The 19,425-nt window shown below is 38.2% G+C and overlaps 1 protein-coding gene across 1 annotated transcript in view; it reads left to right on the top strand.

Annotated features, from left to right (window-relative positions):
* The first annotated feature begins 5,265 nt into the window (after positions 1-5,265).
* Positions 5,266-19,425, top strand: part of LOC127250239 (cytochrome P450 704C1-like) — a 35,547-nt gene continuing 21,387 nt past the window's right edge. The window contains exons 1-4 of the mRNA XM_051273409.1: positions 5,266-5,729; positions 6,680-6,895; positions 6,971-7,258; positions 7,349-7,681. Coding sequence (XP_051129366.1) covers positions 5,445-5,729; positions 6,680-6,895; positions 6,971-7,258; positions 7,349-7,681 — 1,122 coding nt within the window. The 5' untranslated portion in view covers positions 5,266-5,444. The remainder of the gene's footprint in view (positions 5,730-6,679; positions 6,896-6,970; positions 7,259-7,348; positions 7,682-19,425) is intronic.

Below are 19,425 nucleotides of genomic sequence, written 5' to 3'. Positions count from 1 at the left end.
ATTGTTGAACTCAATAGCACAAAAAGCCCTATGAAATTTCTATCCTCATTCTACCCACACTTGGATCTTACAAATAAACTCCGACCTAGAATATTTAGTTGTGTATCCTTTGTGCATGTTTATAGTAATGATAAGAGAAAATTGGACCTTAGGGCTATCAAATGTGTATTCTTAGGGTACTCTACCACACAAAAGGGATACAAATGCTTTCACCCCCTATAAAAAGATTATATATGTCAAGAGATGTCACCTTCAGCGAACAAGAAGGCTACTTCGAGAAGCCTCATCTTCAATGGGAGAAAGTAAAAGAGAAATATGAGACACTCATGCTTCCAAATATGACATTTGGACCTAAAATTAGGACAAATGGCATTGTTGTTCTTGAAATTGAGGAAAGACTTGTACTTGAACCAACAGTAAGACGTGCATCTGAACCAATAGCAAGATCTACACTTGAATCAACACCTAATGGTGGAAATTTTGGGAAGAATATGGTATATTCAATGAGAGAAAAGGCCATTCTAAAATGTGGTAGTATCCAAGAATCTAACCCATCATCATTGCATGAGGTAACACCTTCAAATCCTATAAAAATCAATTATTCTAATTAGTTTATTTCTCAAAATCTAAAAGCATAGCCGGACCAAACTCTAGACCTACCCATTGCCCTTAGAAGGGGAACTAAAACATGCACCCAACAATCATTTTACCCACTATCAAATTTCTTATCATTTGAAAAATTCTCACCTACCTATAAAACCTTTCTCAAAAACCTCAACTCCATACACACACATTCCTTTGTATCTGAAGCATCACCTAACAGGAAATGGTAACATGCCATGGATTTAGAAATGGAGACGTTAAACAAAAATAGGATTTGGGAACTTATCACTCTACCACCTGGAAAAAAACCGGTAGGATGCAAGTGGATATATGAAGTAAAGTACAAGGCCGATGGGACCATCGAACGTTAAAAGGCAAGGTTAGTGGACAAAGGCTTCATTCAAACCTATGGAATTGATTACTTTGAGACATTTTCCCAGTTACTAAGATGAACATGGTTAGGGTAATATTTTCATTAACAACAAATCATGATTGGGACTTGTAGCAGTTTGATGTGAAGAATGCATTTTTATATGGAGACCTTGAAGAATAAATATACATAGAGTTGCTCCTTGGTTACAATGGAAAGATTGCTGCAGGAACTGTTTGCAAGTTAAGAAAGGCCCTACATAGGCTGAAAAAATCCCAACAGCATGGTTTAGAAAATTTACCAAAGTTATGATAGGCATGGGCTACAAAAAGAGCCAAATGGATCATACATTATTTATTGAACATTCAGTTTCAAGGAGAGTAACAATTCTATTAATGTATGTAGATGATATTATAGTAAGCGGGGATGGCAAAAATGAGTAGCAAGTGTAAAGTGAATGTCTTACCACGAAATTCGAGATCAAAACACTAGAGAGACTTAAATATCTTTTGGGAATTGAAGTGGCTCATTCCAAGAAAGAAATCTTTATATCTCAAATAAAATATATTACTGAATTGCTTAAGGGAATAGGTAACACAACCTGCAGACCAGTAAGTACTCTAGTTGACCCAAATATAAAGTAAGAAAGTGCGGAAGAAGATATTGTTGTGAACAAGGAAATGTATCAAAAACTTGTGGACAGACTTATTTACTTATTTCATATTAGACTAGGCATTGCTTTTGCTGTAAGTTTAGTCAGCTAATTTATTCACCAACCAAATTAGCATATTACAAGCTACTCTTAGAATTTTCCAATACTAGAAAGGGACCTCAAGAAGAGGGATTTTGTTCAAATGAAACAAGAATGTAAATCTTGAAGCATATACGGATGCGGACTATGCGGGGTCAATAGTAGATAGGAGATCAAACTCTGGATATTGCACCTTCCTTGGTGGAAACTTAGTGACTTGGAAGAGTAAAACTAGAGTATAGAGCTAGATCAAGTGCTGAAGCAAAATTTCGAGCAATGGCCCACGAAATATGTGAACTTCTATGGCTGAAGATTATATTGGAAGACTTGAAGATAAAGTAGGATGGACCTATGAGGTTATATTGTGACAATAAATATATAACTAGTATAGCCCACCCAGTGCAGCATGATAAAATTAAACATATTGAGGTTGACAGACACTTTATCAAGGAAAAACTAGACAATGGCATGATTTGCACACCATATGTATCCACTCATAATCAACATACAGACGTACTCACTAATGGGCTAAACAACATTAACTTTGAAGAAATTATATCTAAGTTGGGAATGGAAAACACCTATTTACCAACTTGAGGGGAGTGTCAAAATCGTGATTGTATTTGTATATTTTAGGAAATTTTATATTTGCTATGCTGTATTAGATTGGATCAAATGTTGAAATTGAATTTTAAGCACAATGTTGAACACTTACATATTATTTTATATAATTATATTAATTATATTTTTTAATAAACTAAATTAATGTAATTAAATTTTTAAGTGCTTCAGCACAAATATTGAAAATTCAATTTCAACACTTGATCCGTTCTGATGCTGTACAGTTGTATGGTATAACTATTAGGTTTATGTATTTAGGATCAATCTCATAATCACAGAGATCTTTTTGCTTAGAAATAGTTGTCCTAAAATAGGCTGCAGACTTATGTATACACAGAGGTCTAGTAATTAACCTCATAATAGATATAAGAAAAAAATATTATTTCTTCCAAATTTGAGAGAATAGATTAAGTTTCTTCATGAGTTTTTATAGAAAATATTGTTTTAAAATCAAACGAACCTATTGAATATATTGTTTCAATATTTTGATAAAGAATAGTCCAATTTGAATAATTAATAGGAGCAGGATTTCATGCTTCAAATAACGCTCGTATTTTTTGTATTAGAGGAGTTGGAAAATAGTTTTTTTTTTTTTTTTTTTTTAAAAAAATAGCAATCATTCTATCTTATATATCTTATAATTAATTATGCTAACATATACAAAATAACTCAGTTAAACTTTACTGGACCACCTGTGCTTGGCTTACCAACAATTTTTATAGGTTAACTTAAGTTTTATCAATATTTATGCAAACAGGTTAATTAAAAAGCACATAAGATATGATTAACTACTAAACTAAAATTAACTTACTTTAGTGAAGACTTCGATCTTAGAGGCAGTGATGCCAACCATGTTTTTAGTAAACTTTAAGTACTAGGAGGCGAGCCGATCCAATAATTAGAACTAAGTGGTGGAACCAACCAAACGTTAAAGATAGATGGCGGAGCTGACCATATTGTTATAGGCGACGAAATGGACCATGATTATACATATTATACATATAAGTTAGATGAACAAAAACTAAGAAAAATAAAGCAAGAACAAAAATAGAATTAAGAACAAACTTATTTAAATGAAAGTTTTTTTTGTTTTTTATTGAATTTTAATGTTAGATTGAAACAAGAGCACAAAGAGTGAATTTTTCAGGACTTGTGCTTTAAGTCTATCAAGTGGTGTACAATGAAGTAGCTCATATCAAAGTAGGTATTAGTTTTTTTTTTTTTTTTTTTTTTTCCACATAAAATTGTTAATATTAATATTATATATGCATGTAGTATAAACAAAGATAAAATGATATTCAATTTTATATTCAAATATTTAGACATGAGTTTCAATAAAAATAAATACTACTAAACTTGTTTTTCTAAAAAAAAAGTAAAAACTATGATTTTTTTTTTTAGAAAAAAGTTATTTGTTGACACCGTTTAATCTTATACACAATATATAGTTGTTGTTTATATAACATGCAGTTAATTTATCATTAGCAAGTATCGTTAATTATATATTATCCTCTCCATTTCAATCAATCTATTTCTTTTGTCATTTTCGTTTGTACAAATAAAAAATACTCATTTCTTATTTTAAGAAAAGTAATTCGCATACAAATACAAAATATACCTATAATTTTACCAAAAAAAAATTATTCATTTTCTTATACTTACAAGATTCACTAACCAAACAAATTTTACTCTCTCCGTTCGCTCACAAAGTATACATATTTCTGTTTTGAATTATCCAATTACAAAGTACATTTTTTTCTAGTAACTATGAACTACATTTTTTTCTACAAAAACTTCTACTTCACCATCACATTATTACCTTTATACTAAAAAGTAAAGTAACATTGTCTTTATACAATTTTTAAAATTTTGGTCCAAAAATAAATGTATTCTTTGAAAAAAATAAAATGAGGAAATATTATATTTTAGTTTATTTTTTAAAAAAAAGAAATTACATGGAGTTAGAGACGATGAGAATATATAGTATGTTATTTTAGCATATTATATGTAGTAAAATTAATAAAAAAAGACTATTATCATTGTTATTATTATATTTGTATTATAGTAATATACTATCTCTATCCGGCTCTAAAGATTTCATTTACTTTTTGCGTATATCAAAATGTAACAAATTAAGAAAAAAATTATAAAATTATTTTTGTCGGTGTCTTACAATATTAATTGAATGATATTTGAATAAAAAAATTATACAAATATAAAAACATTTTTAATATTAAATACAATAATACAAAAGATAAATGTGACCGTCAGACGCGTCTAACCAAAAAATCCTTTCTTCTTCCAACCCTTCGATCTTCCCATTCATTCCCTGTAAGCCCTTCTTCCCCTAACTCTTTCCATTCTACCAATGAATCGCCCAGCTCAGCTGGAGAGGCCTAGCCTGATCTGAGAAGTGCTAATTCGGTTCGGCCTTTCATTACTTCTTTCACGACGTCCGCATCAGTCGGCGTAGGTGTTGACTTGATCCAATAGAGTCAGAACACCTTTCTAATGAGAAAAGGTTCGAAAGGCGCCGATGCATCGATTATAGAGCGGTATCGGAAAGAAGCCAGATTGTTTGGGTCTGCTTAAATGACCATAGAAAGTCGTCCCTTATTTACCTGGGTGCACTGTGTTTTCAAAAACTTCCTGTCGAACAGAAAAAATTAAATAATATTTAATATTTATATATAAGGTACTATTTATTTATATATATATATAATTCTCTCTCACAAAAAGGGTAAAAGACACTAATATATTTTGAATAAATAATACCCAAGTCACTCTTATACAAAAACATTTTTTATATAAACAACCTTCAAAAAGTAAGTATATATATATATATATATATATATAGGAGCATTTTGATAAAGCCAAGGGAAAGGGTGCTATTATTGGGTGATATTTTGTGGAACATAAATTTCTTCAAACGACAAATTCAAACGGCTTACTAAAACAAGAAACGTACGAAATAAGACGGCTCTATCTACGCTAAGGAAGGAGGTTGAGATGAGAATAGCACTAGCCGAGAAGAGAGTCCCCCACTGGAAGAACTGAACGGCGGCGACCAAAACTCATCTACAATTTTCATAGCTGCTCATGGCGTTGGCGATAATGATCCTCTGTGGAATCATTGCCGTGGTATCCATTTATCTTGTCGCCGGAAAATTGCGTCAGAAGCGGCGGACCAGCAAGTACCATCCGATAGGCGGCACCGTCTTTCACCAGCTCAGGAATTTCCGCCGACTACACGATTACATGACCGATCTGGCGGCCAAACACAAGACGTACAGACTGTTGAACATATTCCGGAGCGAGGTTTACACTTCCGACCCGGCTAACGTTGAGTATATGCTGAAAACCAACTTCGAAAATTATGGCAAGGTAGGTGCGGATTTCCCCTGTTTCGAGAATTTTCCAGGTAATTTGTGGATTTTAGGAGATAGTTTGTCTTATTGCTAGATTGAATCTAAAAAATCATTCTGATTTCTGGAAAAATAACTGTTGCAGATCTAATCATTGCAGATATGGTGATGAACGAGTTGATTATGTTATGTTCTGAGCTAAAGTTATGAAGAATAATCAGTTAGTTTTTATATGCAGCACTGAACCACGTACAACCAGAAGAGGTTGTTTAAGAAATTTTATAATGGGCACTTCACATGAGGGAGGATCATTTTTTATAAAAAGGGCGATGACAAAGTAGGGCCAGTGTTTGTAAGAATCCAATACAGTTAGGCCTTTGTTCATTACAAGCATGTTTACTTTAGGAATATGATTGAATACTTTAATGGATGTCTTTGATTAATTTGTATAGTGAAAAGTATGGGGTAAGTTATCATATCTCATTGATAAGATGAAATAGCAAAAGTAAAATAGTTTTATAGGAATTTTAACCCCTTTGTAAGAAGTATATTAATGCTTTCATGAGTTAGCTTTATTTTTCATTGAATTGATTATAATTTACTAATAATAAAAATGGTTGAATTACTTACTGTCATTTGTAATTTGACAAATGTTGCAAATTATGTTGGCAGTAACTATAAATAGTTTCTATCACAATATTTTGGACTTGTGAAAATTACTTGTAATTAGTGACATTGTGTTGGACTATAATTCTACATTTGAAAAGAATTTATAACGAAGATACTCTATTAGGCTGTGTAAAATTAACTTATGTCCTATTACTTATTTAAAATGACCTTACATTTTATAGGTGAAGTGTGTTCCAACTTTGACAAATTTTCTAATGAGCAATGTGTATTGTTTGTGTTTACACAGTTATAAGACTTAACCACAGAATCCTGAAGTTTACTAACTAGAAGTTCTGATAGGGATGGTACAACCACAACATTCTCAAGGATTTATTGGGTGATGGGATTTTTACAGTGGATGGTGACAAGTGGAGGGAGCAGAGAAAAGTCTCAAGCCATGAATTCTCCACGAGGGTACTAAGGGATTTCAGCAGTATGGTCTTTAGAAAAAATGCTGCAAAGCTCACTAACATTATATCCGAAGCTGCAGATTCTGATACGCCTATAGATATCCAAGTGAGTTTTATATCCGACTCCAACAAACAAAACTCTTCCCTTCTGCTTTAACAGGTAACGGGATGATCATTGCAGGACCTTCTTATGAAAGCGACTTTAGATTCAATATTCAGAGTTGCATTTGGAGTGGAGTTAGACACTATGTGTGGATCGAATGAAGAAGGCACCAAATTTAGCAGTGCCTTTGATGATGCAAGTGCCATGACACTATGGAGATATGTAGATATTCTGTGGGGCATAAAGAAAGCTTTGGGTATTGGTTCAGAAGCAAAATTGAAAAAATGTGTACAAGTGATAGATGAGTTTGTGTATAAGCTGATATCTAACAAGAGTGAGAAGTTGCAGAAGTCAGAAGATGCATCAGTAGGTTTCTATGCATAGCCTCTTTTTGGTGAATTCTGAACGATGCCTTAACCTTTGTGCATTTGTGTATGTGTTTTTCTTTTTTGTTAGATTCAGTTGAAAAAAGAGGACATATTATCAAGGTTTCTGCAACTGACTGAAACTGAGCCTAACCCAAAGTATCTGCGAGACATTATATTGAACTTCATAATAGCTGGGAAAGACACAACGGCGGCTGCAGTGTCCTGGTTTATTTACATGGTTTGCAAGCATCCTGTTGTGCAGGAAAAATTGGTCATGGACATAATGGATGCAACAGGCTCAAAGGACACAGCAAATGTTTCAGACTTCCTCACCATTTTGAGTGATGAAGCTCTGGAGAAGATGCACTACCTTCATGCAGCACTGACTGAAACTCTTCGACTCTATCCTGCAGTTCCTGTGGTAAGAAATTATGTTCTGGGTGCTTGTTTCTATCTGATACTTTTCACATGGAATAAAAGTATTACCTGTCAAATAGTGTATAACTGGGTTAAGTATTTTGTTCAAACAATGTGGATTCAAAAATGGGTTTAGATTTCTTCTCTCAGTGGAGCAGTATAAGATTTGACGGTCCCACAAGATGTATTTCTATACCTTAAACTCCAATTCTGATCACTCTTGAACGATGTTGTCTGCTTGAGATTCGAACAACAAACAAGCAACAAGAAGTGCAGTGCAGAGTGAATTAAAACAAACAGCACACCGAAGTTTGTTGACCCAGTTCGGCCCTCAACCGGCCTACGTTTGGGGGTACCAACCTAGGAAAATCCCACTATGAGACAGGCAGGAACTAGATACAAAAAATCCTCACACACACTCCACAAATCAACAGCCACAAACCCAACTTAAATGTATTGATTTCTCTACCACATACAAGTGCATCTTCCTTCGCAAAGGCAAGCATGCAAGGCCTCAACCTCCATTGGTTGTGCTATGAAATGGGACGTTGTTGTAGGCAACTTGTCACCTCCTCCTCCTTTGACTCTCCTTAGAATCACTTTTGAACCAAACAAACACTTGGCAGTTTGTTGACACAGCAGACTGCTGTGATTTCTTCAGGATGTGATTTTGGCTTCGAATCTCCAGCAACTTCGACAAGAATCAGACCCAATGTAATAGATAAAAATCCTCCCAGATTTTTCTACTCAAAGCATGGTCTAACCTCCCAAAAAAATCCCTCAAAATAAAAGAGAACACTCCCCCTCAACTAGAAGTGAAACTCAACTATTATACCATGGGATTTGGGCTTTCCTTTCGGTGAAGAAGAGTAGAACTCTTCAAGTTCTCCCTCTCTACTTAGAACACGAAAGATATTACATTTTCTCTCTTAGAAAATTATGAAAGCCCCTTTTCACAATTCCATAGGTAGTGTATATATATACATACACAAACGCACTTCTTCCATTCAACATTCGACAACAAATGGACTCAATGCCAAGACACATCTTATGACACATATCTATGCATATAGGACGAAATTGATATGTCAAACTCCACATAAATGCCTAGAAGGAGGAGATAGTCAAATATTACCTCTTTTGGTAATGGGTGTTGGAAACCTTTTTCTTGTTTTATTTTTGACCTTTCTTTTGCATGCAATTTCGTAGAACAAAGCCCTTTTGTCTTTATATGAAGTAGGATAGTAAGATATATATATTTTGTCTCACTTTGAAGCTTTTTCAATGACCAGAATATCAGACCTTGAACCATGAACTCGAGCATGTTGCAGTCTTGCAGATAGCTGATTGGTTGTCTGATTTTTCTACTGATCCACTACGGACTGAGTCTCCCTTCATTTTTTTTCATCTCTTTTTGACTTTCCACTTTGATGCAAGCACGAGGGATAGGATATTTTGTCTTTGATTACAGTCAAGCATTGAGATTAACAATTTATCTAATGTTAGAGCTTTTCAAAGACCAATATATCAGACCTTGAACCGAGCATCAAGAGCAGATTTGAAGACATGGAGGCATCAGCTTGGTTGTCTGATATGTCTGCGGATCCAAAAGGGGTAGAGTGTCCCTTCCTCTTTCTTCACCTTTTTTTTTAACTTTCCAAATCAATGCTTGCACATTTTTCCTTGTGCCTTTTGTCAAGAAACAAACAGGATTCAATTGTCGTTTTATCTCTTAAAAAAACTTTTTCCAACTCAGAAAATACGTGGAAAAACATTCTACATCAGCAGCCAACGTGGACAATTTTAGCAGCCACACATGCACGAGTTGGTTGTCTGAATATTTTGCGGATCTCCGATACATCAAACAAAATTTCATACCAACAATCTCCCCCTTTTTGGTTGATGTATACCACATCGAGAGGAAAAAGATTCTAGTGGATCCGCAGGGACTAACAACAAACAAACCCGAAATGTTTTTCCACATGATGGCTCTTTTCTCATGGTCTCCCCCTTGACATCAGCTTCTCCTCTTAGATAGCATGTCATGAAGCTTCAGCTCCTTCCTCATTCTCCCCCTTGGGAGACATCGGCCAAAGAGGTTGAGTTTATGCACGATCAGTTATTGAGGCTTTAATAGCCTTGACATCACTTTCAAATCCTCAATGTCGTCCATACCAAGGTCAAACGACGCAATTTTAGGAATTGGATCAATGCCTCATTTTTTGTTTTCAATCCTTTAAGACAGATAATATGACATCGTCATCCGGTTCATCACTGAACTGCACTGCAGGACTGGGTTCTCACAGATCAGCAACAACACATGATGGTTCTGGATTAGTAGCAGAGGCAGCAATTTCTCATTCTCCATCAAGGGTGGCATTGAAATCCTCTGATTCCATGGAAGCATATTCATCAGCAATTTGGATAACCACTAGTATACCTCGGTTGCACAGAATAGATTCAAAAAAACATTTTCCTGCACATCAATTCTTTCCAGCACATATGAATTTCTCCTTAAATTTTTCTTTCCATAATTTTCAAAAACCTCCCCATATCTCAAAAACATCAATACACAAGTAAAGCTTGACACGGCCCAGCTGCGTATAATTATAACCAACATAATTTTTTTACCCACAAAGTTCAATAGAACAAATGGATTAAGAATATGTATAAAAAAAAAGAGAAGGAAAAAGAAAAGATTTTGCAGAGAATGTGACTTAGTATGAATGATAACCAACTACGAGAATAAGTCTCGGACCTGAAATCAATCTATAGGTAAAACACAAACAATAGGCTAAATCCCACTGCAAAGGATTGGAAGCCATGAACCGATGGAATCACTCCAAAGACTCGATTTGAGTTCTAAATGCGAGGAAATCACTCCCTAACACTAGAAAATTATAAAAGTGAAATTCAATTCAAGATGTAAAAAAGGTTCCCATTACAATGATAGGCAAGGACCTTATATAGAGGTCCTTGAGGAAAATAAAAGGCAACAAATAATAAAGGAAACAAACCAAAAGGTAAGTCTAACTATAAGGAAATAAATAATTAGGGAAGTTTTAGATATAGAATTATACTATATAGAAACTTATAATAAAAGGAAATATATATTAAGGTACTTCTAGAAGCCTCCATAATAATTGATGATTTCCTTGATAATCTTCCATGATTAGCGATTCTCTCCGTAAGTGATGATTCCCTTGATATACTTCCATGATTAGTGATTCTCTTCATAAGTGATGATTCCCTTGATATACTTCCATGATTAGTGATTCTCTCTGTAAGTGAGGATTTCCTTGATATACTTCTATGATTAGTGATTCTCTTGATCTTTCAATTGGGATTCTTGCGGGTCCCATTGAAGGAGCTTCAGGTGAGGGCTAAGTGGTCTCCAAGCATCATCCTTAAATTGATTCTCCATGAAAAATCGTCTGATCAATGCAGTGACGGATTTTTGAAACTGACGAGCTCGGCTTCGAGTGATGGGTTCCACAGGCATTTGAATGCTTGAAGATTGGACGTCCTCGTCATTCCCTCAATCTTGAAAAGCTTTCTTGTTCTCCCGAACAAGATATTCATCCGCTGCATCAAAAAGGCTTAAGTCAGAAACATTAAAAGTAACATGAACTTGGTACTCACCTGGGAGTTCAAGTTTGTAGGCATTATAATTAATGCGTTCCAACACTCGAAAAGGCCCATCGCCACGGGGAGTAAGTTTTGACTTTCTCAATTCTGGAAATCTTTCCTTCCTTAAGTGTAGCCAAACCTAATCTCCTATCTCAAATACAACTTTCTTGCGCCCACGGTTAGCTTGTTTTGCATAATTGTCAGCTGCCTTTCGTAGGTTATCCCGAACTTGAGAATGAAGTTGTTGGACAAATTCAGCCATTTTTCTGCTATCAAAACTAACGTGCTCATTGCGTGGCAATGACATAAGATCAAGAGGAGTTAATGGGTTAAAACCGTAAACAGCCTCAAATGGAGAACAATTCGTAGAGCTATGAATCGTACGGTTATATGCAAATTCAGCATGAGCTAAACATTCTTTCCAACTCTTCAAATTCTCATTAACTAAGGCACGTAACAAGCTACCCCACAGTTTGATTAACTACTTCTGTTTGACCATCAGTTTGTGGGTGGTGTATTGTGGAAAACATTAATTTTGTACCTAATTTAGCCTAAAGTGTTTTAAAAAAATAACTTAAAAATCGAGAATCCCTATCAGAAACAATGGATCTTGGAACACTATGCAATCTAATAACCTCTTTGAAAAATAATGAAGCAACATGCGAAGCATCAGTGGTTTTTGTGCATGGAATAAAATGTGCCATTTTTGAAAATCGATAAACCACAACAAATATTGAATCTTTACCAGACCTACTCCTAGGCAAATCTAATATGAAATCCATCGAAATATCAACCCAAAGGGATTCAGGAATAGGTAGCGGAGTATACAAACCGTGTGGATGAACAGTAGACTTCGACGAGAGGCACGTCGTATACTGACGAATTGCGGCTTCAACTTCGGCTTTCATTTGTGGCCAAAAAAAATATTCTTGCAGCAAGTTAAGTGTCTTGTTCCTACTAAAGTGTCCCATCAAACCCCCCGAATGACTTTCCCAAATCAACAATTCTCTCAAGGAGCATTTAGGAACGCACAATTTATTTTCTCGCATTTAGCAAATATATCGGAGAAATCAGGGTAAGTTGCATATAATTCTTTCAAATATGAAAAACCTAATAGCTTAGACTCAAGTGTGGTAACAAGTGCATACCTGCGTGACAATGCATCCGCAACAATGTTTTTCTTACCCTTTTTGTATTTAACACCATAGGGGAAGGTGTCAATGAAGGAGATCCATCGGATGTGTCTCGTACTCAACTTACTTTGGTATTTGATATGCTAGAGGGATTCATGATCAGTGTACACAACAAACTCACGAGGACGTAAGTAATTTTGCCATGTTTGTAGGGCCCGCACTAAGGAGTACAATTCCTTATCGTAGGTTGAATAATTCAACGCAGCGCCATGTAGCTTTTCACTGAAAAATGCAACGGGTCTCTTTCTTGCGAGAGGACAGCGCCAATACCTATACCAGAGGCATCACAATCAAGTTCAAACGGGCTTAGAGAAATCAGGTAAAGCAAGTACGGGTGCACATGTAAGTTTCGCTTTCAAAGTATCAAAAGCATTTTGTTGTTCACTTCCCCACTCAAGCTTATCCTCTTTTTTGGTAATTTCAGTTAAGGGTGCTGCAATAGTGCTGAAGTTTCTGCAAGGCCATGGAAACTGCGGACATCACGTACGCTAGTAGGTGTAGGCCACTCTTGGATGGCTACAACCTTCGCAGGATCCACACATACTCTATCTTTTCCTACAATAAAACCCAAAAAGTTGCAATTGTCGACACAAAAGTCGCATTTTTTCAAGTTAGCATATAAATTCTCAGCCCGTAAAACATCTAAAACTGCTTGTAAATGTTTAACATGTGTTTCAATAGAAGTACTATAAACAAGTATGTCATTAAAGTATACTACCACAAACTTACTTATAAAATTCCTTAAAACATGATTCATCAATCGCATGAATGTGCTTGGGGCATTAGTAAGTCCAAATGGCATAACTAACCACTCATATAGACCAAAAGAAGTCTTGAAGGCAGTTTTCCATTCATCACCTTGATTAATCCGAATTTGGTGATAGCCACTTTTTAAATCAATTTTTGAAAAGATTACAGAACCACACAAATTATCAAGCATGTCATCTAATCTAGGAATGGGATGACAATACTTAACTATTATAGCATTGACGGCTTGGAAATCCACACACATGCGCCAACCCCCATATTTTTTTGGCACCAATAGGACAGGTACAACACAAGGACTTAGGCTTTCACGAATCCAACCTTTGCTCAGTAGGTCCTCCACTTGCCTTTGTATTTCTTTCACCTCATCTGGGTTGGCTCGATAGGCTGGCCGATTAGGAATTGATGCTCCCGGGAAAAAATCAATTTGGTGCTTAATTCCACGAATGGGTGGTAAACCATGGGGTACTTTGATGACTAAAAATGTGCGTGTGTGTATTTACGCAATTTACAGGGAATTTATATTTGAAAATCAGTGAGTGGAAGTTTATAGAAAACGATCAGATATAGTAATTTTTGTGGTTGTAGACCCTAAGTAGTTATCACAATTATTTATACTCTTTTTACTGGTGAGTTTCCAGGTCGAACACAAGGATTTTAAGTCATGAATTTCAACGGTGAAAATCTTGAAAAAGCGACGAAATATGCAGGAAGGGATCCGCTTGCAGCGGATCCAAAAGCTAGGCTATAGAAAGCGGTAAGTAAACCGATAAAAAATGAAGTGAGCGGAAGTGAGCGAAGCGAGGGCGGAAGATGAAGTGCCAGCGGTAACAAGATGATCGGGACATGAGCGGAAGTGGGGACCAGATGAACGGAACATAGATGAATGGCGGTTACCGAGTGAACGGGACATGAGTGAGCGGCACATTATATGTATACATATGTATATATATATAGATGGGCGACCGATAGTGAAGGAAAGATGTTGTGTCTGAACTGTGCGTTACTAAATGGATAGATTTTCCTAGAGGCAATGAGCGAGCGATGCAGTTGTGTTATCGGAAATATATGTATTTTACGGAAGCAGTGAGAAGGAAGTATTGTAATTATATAAACTGAATATAAAGAATTCATAACACTGGAATTTTTGACCTTAAGGGATTTACAACAAGACTTCAATGACACCCAGATTTAAGACATTATAAGAAAGAAACCCTACTGTCACTAGGAATCTCTGCGACCTAATATACCACCGCCTATGTCCCGTTAATTTTCCCAAAATTTGCCTCATTAGTGGCTTTACCCTTTTGTTTACCTCTTTTTAATCAAAATTGAATGCAGAACAGCAGTTAAGCAGGTCGACAAGGCTCCCGCGTACTTAACTACATTGAACTACCTTGAGACCGATTTTGGCGCATAACAAGGCTCAAATAATCAATTATTCTCTAGCTCTAAACCAGTGAAATGGAATTCTCTAAATTCAAACTTTATATAAGTGTGTAAAAATTGTGGAAGAATTGAGGATGAAGAACTGAATGATATTTCATTATCTACTACGAAAGCATGAAAAGACTAAAGCTACAAAGCTGTAAACAAAAGCAGTAATCTAATCTAAGAAAGCTGTAAAGACTTGGCCAAGGGAGAAGGAAAACCTCTACTCCATTGGCCTCTACTCCATTGGCCATTCCTGTGGAGAACTCCCTTACAGTGTTGGAGCTCTCGAAAACAGGAAGACGATTTGCTTGAGAGGTACTTGTTAAGAGTGTTTTTAATCGAAGTATCGATCTCTTTTACATAAAGATATTTGGCTCTATTTATAGCAGGTGAAACGGGACAATTGCAATCAGTTGTTGGGCAGTTCCAACCGCTGGGCAGTTAGGCGGTTACTGGTAGTTATTCTGTTGAAGCAGTTGCTGGTCATAACTCCCAAGGCTCTTGCTTTGATTGCACTGAACTGTAAGGGCGCAAATCTTCCTTCCTTGCCGAAGAGCTTGAGGGCATCAGCGCAGCTAGGCTCACTTGTGCTGGCTGGAAATGGAATGGCTGTACCGCTGCAGTTGGAATACTTAGTTGGAATCTGGTAATAATCTGCAGCGGTGGGTGTTTGGGCTGTCGCTTGCAAGCGGGAGAGGCTGTTGCTTGCGGGTGGTGAAGGCTGCCGCTTGCCTCTCATGCCTTAGTATTTTTCCGGATGTATTCTGGGCGCTTGCGAGCGGAGGTGGCTGTCGCTTGTGGCGTCTGCTTTAGCTTTTCTGGCACCAAACTACCGCTTAAAAAGGCAAAAATCGTTAATAATCTCAACAACGAATTCTGGATCATGCCAAGCGATATATATCAATAATGTATGCCATGAATGAGTCATTGTGATGGTTTTTATTCAGAAATTCGAGTAATACACAGTTTTGTCAAGCTAAGAATATGCTCCTATTTGGAGTTATCAAACCTCCTCACAGTAAACCTTTGCTCGTCCTCGAACAAACTACATTAAAAGATCAAGAGGTTATACTGTTTACTGCAATTAAGAAGTGTTAACAACAAGTGCCATGATTGGGAATAAAGTGAATCTTAAAATAGAAACAAAGAAGCCATAAGTATTCAGATTGTCATTTGATTTAACAATATTGGAGTTATGCAGGTATTGTCAACTTTGCTTGCTTACCGGGGAATGTTTTTTTGATTTAGGAAACCTTCAGCCGAAGGGCGCGGAGTTTTTTTTTTTGGATCGAGAGTTTCAAACAAACATTATGTCTGCTCAAGATCTTATTTGATTCTCACACGCCTAGGCCTTTTCAGTTCCTTTGTAATGATAGGTCCTCCCTGCTTCGCTTGCATTGTATCTTAAACCATATTTAAGGACTTTTCTTTTCAAGTAATTTCTTACGAACACAGTCGAAAAAACATAGGTTCGCTTGCCCTACTGAGTATGGGAAAGTTGAAACGAAGAGGGCACTAATCTTCACAAGTCTTATTCGTTGTTACTTAGTTTAACGCTAATGTTCAAGTTATTGTGAAGTTCGAAGGACAATTACTTGGTCTGATGTGCTTAAGTCATCTAACTCTACTCTAAAACATATCACAGAGTTAACTCAACAGGATATCACAGGCATTTCACATAAGAACACATACTTCAGGTTATATCAGGCATACAATAAATAAAATTTGTCACTTGTTACCAAAAAGTTTTGTGTCGTTGATCAATATTATGTACAGCCTTTGCCATTCTCAAGATATGCATATGGGGGAGGACCTCTCTTCATTTCCTTTTCTCGTTTGGCGGTCCTCGCCCTTGAGGAAGGTTTCTGGATATCTGCCGCACTAGGTCTTCTATTCGTTGGAGACTCCTGGTTGTGTCAAGCTGTTGTTCCATAAGAATGGCGTTTTGTTGGGTGAGAGCTGCGAGTGCTTTCATAATATCCTGCAGCGTCGTACCCATACTTGCAACTTGAGTCTCCAGTGCTTCTACGCGCACTTCTAGTGCGGCAGTTGCTTTCTTTCCAATGGCCAGTTCATCACCCAGACTCCTAGCGTATGTGTCAATTATTGTCTGAGTCATCATGTATTGGGTGAGAATGGCTGAGTCGAGTTCCTCCAGTCTTCTTTCAATGCTTTCCAGAGATGAGCGGGGGCTGATGATCCAGCCCCTGCCGCTGCTGGTGACTGTCGCTCGGACTCAGCCCAACTGATCTCCATTGGCGCTTCCTTCCGAAGGGAATCAGGTGCTGGTTCAGGGGTGATGTCCCTGAGGAATACTCGCTGCCTCGTACTCCAGCTACTCTGCCTTCTTTCTCTCCATATATCTCCTAAATCGCAGCTGAAGTTGAGTCAGCGGTTTCCAGTATTTGAGCAGCTTGGCCAGCACCTTCATTTTCCTTTTCTTCCGTCGCTCGAGCTGTCACAATCGTTCAATCAGTTGTACTTCGGCTAGCAGCTGAGCTTGCTTCTCCTGCAGCTTCCTATCATGCTCATCCTTCTCTTCCTCTAATAGTGTTTTGTCTTATTTGACTAAGGAAGGAGTCAGAGTCTTAGTAGGTGTCCCCATCTTGGTAGGTGTTTTTGGGCTGCGTAGGGACACTTGTAGGATAGGAAGGTTTGAAATTACTGTCTCCACCTCCTCGGCTTCGTTGGCAGCTTCAGCGGTTGTGGCAGCGGGGACCTCGGCGGGGTATTCTCTGTATGATTCCACTGTGACATCGATCCCGCCGATGGTTTCTTCGGGAAGCACAGTCTCCCGCTCCTCCTCTGTTCCAGCAGCAGTAGGCTCTACCGCTCCCGACTGGTTAACGGGTGCGGCTTTCTTGTCTGTTTCAGCAGCAGTTGGCTCACCTGTCCCCTGCTGGTCGAAGGGAACAGGTTCATCGCCGAGCGGACTCGGTAGTCTTGGTGACACCTCCACCGTCGCAGGCCTTACTGGCGAAGGTCTCTGAGGTTGAGCGGTGGGTTCTCTGATGATGATCCCTTTCCGTAGTCTGGAGAGGGGGATCATGTCTTCGCTTGACTCTACATCCACCGCTTTCCCCTTCCCTTTCTCCTGCCTCGTCGCTCGCCGAGGGGGTGTTGGATTTTTTCGCAGCGCTTCTTTGACCCTCGACTTCTTGACAGGCGGCGGAGCAGGGTCTTCTTGTTTCTTTGACCTCTTTTCGCCAGCGGCCGCTCGTGGCGTTTTTCCTCCCTTATCACTCCTAACCGCTTCAGCCCCGAAAAGATCCTCCTCTATCTCCTGAGCGAAGCGGAGGGCTTCCTCTTCCTCATCGCTGGGAGCTTCATTGGAGACTGTCCTCTCAGAATCGGGCTCGGCCTGAGGTGTCACATCCTCTCTGATGATTCCCCCCCCCACAAACTTCATCTTTCTTTTTGGTGGAAGGGGCGTTGCCGCTTGTGCTTTCCTCTTTCTGCTTGGGGATAAGAGTAAACCCCTTGGACTCCAGCCAGGTTTTGTGGAAGGCCGCCGGAAGCAGCGGCTTCATTTGTAGCTCTGGGGCTGGAATGGGCAAGTCGACGCCCGCGCGCCGGCATATTTCTGTGATCAGGGTCCCATGACCCAGTGTTCTGTCTCCGCTTCTTCGATCCCAGATATCTATGCCTATGATCGCGCCCAAATCTACATCAGTATTCTCCTCCAGAATTAAGCGAAGGGCAAGGAGGTAGTCAAGACGGATGTCAGTGGTATGTGCGGTGATCATTATCTGCTCAGCGACCACTTCACCCATTCTTTTTTTCTTCGTCCACCGATCCGAATTTTAAGTTCCTCTTCTCGTATACAGGGGTGGTGGCGAAGGTCCTGTAAAGCGTCTGCAACTCAAGCGAGTTGCAGACCTCCGTTGCCTTCAACTTATCCCTTCAACTTATCCCTCATCTCCTGGATGGGGTAGTGGTGTTCCCATCCCAGGAGTCGGTTGATCTTCCTGGCTAAGCAGTCTACTCATCTCCCCCGAATATAGACATGTTTTAGACTCTCAGCCTGATTCAGATTAGTGTAAAACTCCCTCACCAGCGATACATCCACTGGCTCACTGGGGTTTCTGATCAACCACGACAAGCCTCGCTCCTCCAGCCAGTCAGAGAGCGGGCCTGTGATCTTTTCGGGGTCAAATCTTCTCTCGTAGAGGATCCCCATCTGTGTTTTTGAACGTTAAATCAGTGGAAAATCAACCGTAAAATCGAGTTCATGTACTAAGGTTAACCTAGATCTTATCTTAGATGAAGCTATTACTGGTTGAAATGTCGAGATTTTGAAAAATTTTGACTTGGAGAGTGGCGGTTACTAAAGCGTCTGGAGGAAGTTACTGTAGGGCAAAAGTGGAAAATGACTGGTGACTGGGGTATTTATAGAATTTTCTATCGCTCATCTGGAGGGCAAGCGGAGCGCTGCCTAGTCCATTGTAATTACTTATAAAGGTATAAGGGAGGGTTTTCAGGGCGGGTGAGCGATTAAAGCCATACTTCTATTTATCTAAGCATGACATTCAAGCAGTGATGGAAGCGGTACTGGTTGAGCGATACTGCTCCCCCAGTGAATATCAGGGTGAGACAAGCGAAGCGATAGATGGCTTGGGTCAGGCTCAGGTTAGAAGTTAAAAAGCTAACATTAAACTACTCCTATAAAGCGATAATCCTACTCTAATGAAAGCGCTAACAAAACTGTAAACCTATACTATGAAAG

The sequence above is a fragment of the Andrographis paniculata genome, unplaced genomic scaffold, assembly GCF_009805555.1.
Source record: "Andrographis paniculata isolate CXL003 unplaced genomic scaffold, ASM980555v1 Contig37END, whole genome shotgun sequence".
In the NCBI taxonomy this organism is placed as follows: Eukaryota; Viridiplantae; Streptophyta; class Magnoliopsida; order Lamiales; family Acanthaceae; genus Andrographis; species Andrographis paniculata.
This window is presented reverse-complemented; position numbering and strand designations above follow the sequence as displayed.